Source organism: Mustela lutreola, chromosome 9 (assembly GCF_030435805.1).
Source record: "Mustela lutreola isolate mMusLut2 chromosome 9, mMusLut2.pri, whole genome shotgun sequence".
In the NCBI taxonomy this organism is placed as follows: domain Eukaryota; kingdom Metazoa; phylum Chordata; class Mammalia; order Carnivora; family Mustelidae; genus Mustela; species Mustela lutreola.
This window is the reverse complement of record NC_081298.1, coordinates 107,990,150-107,991,824: the sequence shown is the minus strand read 5'-3', so window position 1 is coordinate 107,991,824 and position 1,675 is coordinate 107,990,150. Positions and strand designations below refer to the sequence as shown.

The following is a 1,675-nucleotide window of genomic DNA, read 5'->3' as shown; positions in this document are numbered from 1 at the left end:
TTCTGTGGTTACTTAGGATCTACCTTTTAAAATACAAGTGTTAAATGTGCCTAGAAACAGCTGAAGATGTAGAAATCTAGCAGGAAAATGGAAGGAACACTTAAATATGTCCCTCCAACCACTCAGGCAGCATAGATTGCATCTCTAGTAGTTTTGCTTCAAGCAAATACAATCTTTTATGTCACTCTGCTCACATGAGAGGTCATACTCCTCTCTAGTGGCTCTTTTTTCATTTGGCTGCACCCACAGGGGATTTGCATTTTGTCCTCTAGGGAGGACCTTCCCTTGCCAGCCTGAGATAAAAGATCAACTCTCAACTTGTCTTGACCTACCAGGACTCATCCCTTTAACTTGTCAAAATGAGGTTCCCTGTTCAGCTCCTTGGGCTCCTCATACTTTGGTTTCCAGGTAAACAGCGTGCCCAAAGGGGAAGGGAAATGGGAAGGCAGGATGAACCCTGAGGGCACCAGTTTCTCACATAAATTTTGTTTCCATGTGAGATGGATATCTTCCTACTGGGACAGGGCTTGTGACTTTTGACTTTTAGATCTGTGGGAGAGGAAGAGTCTGAGGGAAAAGGACCTGTATGGACTCTGGAGACTTCATGGCACTAAAGACTGGGAGGGCTTATGTGATTTCCAGAGACTTCTGTTACGTCTTGCCAATTTCTGGTTCCTTTTTGAAATTGGAAAGGTTTGAGTTCTGAATCAAGGTCTCTTAAAAGGCATTTTAGTTTGAAATAAAGAGCAAAGGAAAATTACAGGAATTACCCACAATGCTTGCACTTAACCTTGCAATTTTCTCTTTTTTCTTTAGGATCCAGTGGGGAAATTGTATTGACACAGACCCCACTGTCCCTGTCTGTCAGTTCTAGAGAGCCGGCTTCCATCTCCTGCCGGGCCAGTCAGAGCCTCCTGCACAGTAATGGAAACAATTATTTGCATTGGTACCTGCAGAAGCCAGGCCAGTCTCCACAGCTTCTGATCTTCTTTGCCACTAACCGTTTCAGTGGGGTCCCAGACAGGTTCAGTGGCAGCGGGTCAGGGACAGATTTCACCCTGAGGATCAGCAGGGTGGAGGCTGACGATGTGGGGGTTTATTACTGTGGGCAAAGTTTACATGCTCCTCACACAGTGGTTCAGCCTAGAACAGAAACCTCCTGCTGGGGTGTCCCAGCTGCTCACACATGGGTTGCTTGTCTGGGGAGTAGGCAGAGCAGATTCTCCCTGTCAGTGTAAGAGGGAGATGATGGCCAGCTCAAGGAATAGTTGAAGCTGTGGGCTCTGGACCCCGAGGACCTCAGCTGCACCCCAGCACCATCCTTAATGGACTTGTCAGCTGAAAAATCCTGGGCGTGACATGCCTGTCAGGGAGAATGTGTGAGCTCTGAGCCACCAGTGAGGACAGAGGGAAGAGATGAATGAAAGATCATCTGATCCTCCCCGAATTGGGTAATGTTGGAAGTTAAATATAACAGGAAATCCAGACAACTGAAGCCATTCTTGGAAAAACAAATGGAATCCATGTTGGTATTTGACAGTGTTGAGCACCTGGTGTTGTATGGACGTGTGGAGTTGCCATATTGTACATGTGAAATGAATACCACACAGAATGTTGACTGCAATTTCAATAAAAACTTCCAAAAAAGAATAAAATCTAATATTACTAAAAGGAA

General features: G+C 45.6%; 1 gene segment (V, D, J or C); it reads left to right on the top strand.

The window, feature by feature from the left end:
• The first annotated feature begins 274 nt into the window (after positions 1 to 274).
• On the top strand, positions 275 to 1,253 carry LOC131807776 (immunoglobulin kappa variable 2-29-like). The segment is given in 2 exon segments: positions 275 to 408; positions 817 to 1,253. Coding segments are annotated over 2 exon segments (471 nt in total).
• The last annotated feature ends 422 nt before the right edge of the window (positions 1,254 to 1,675 follow it).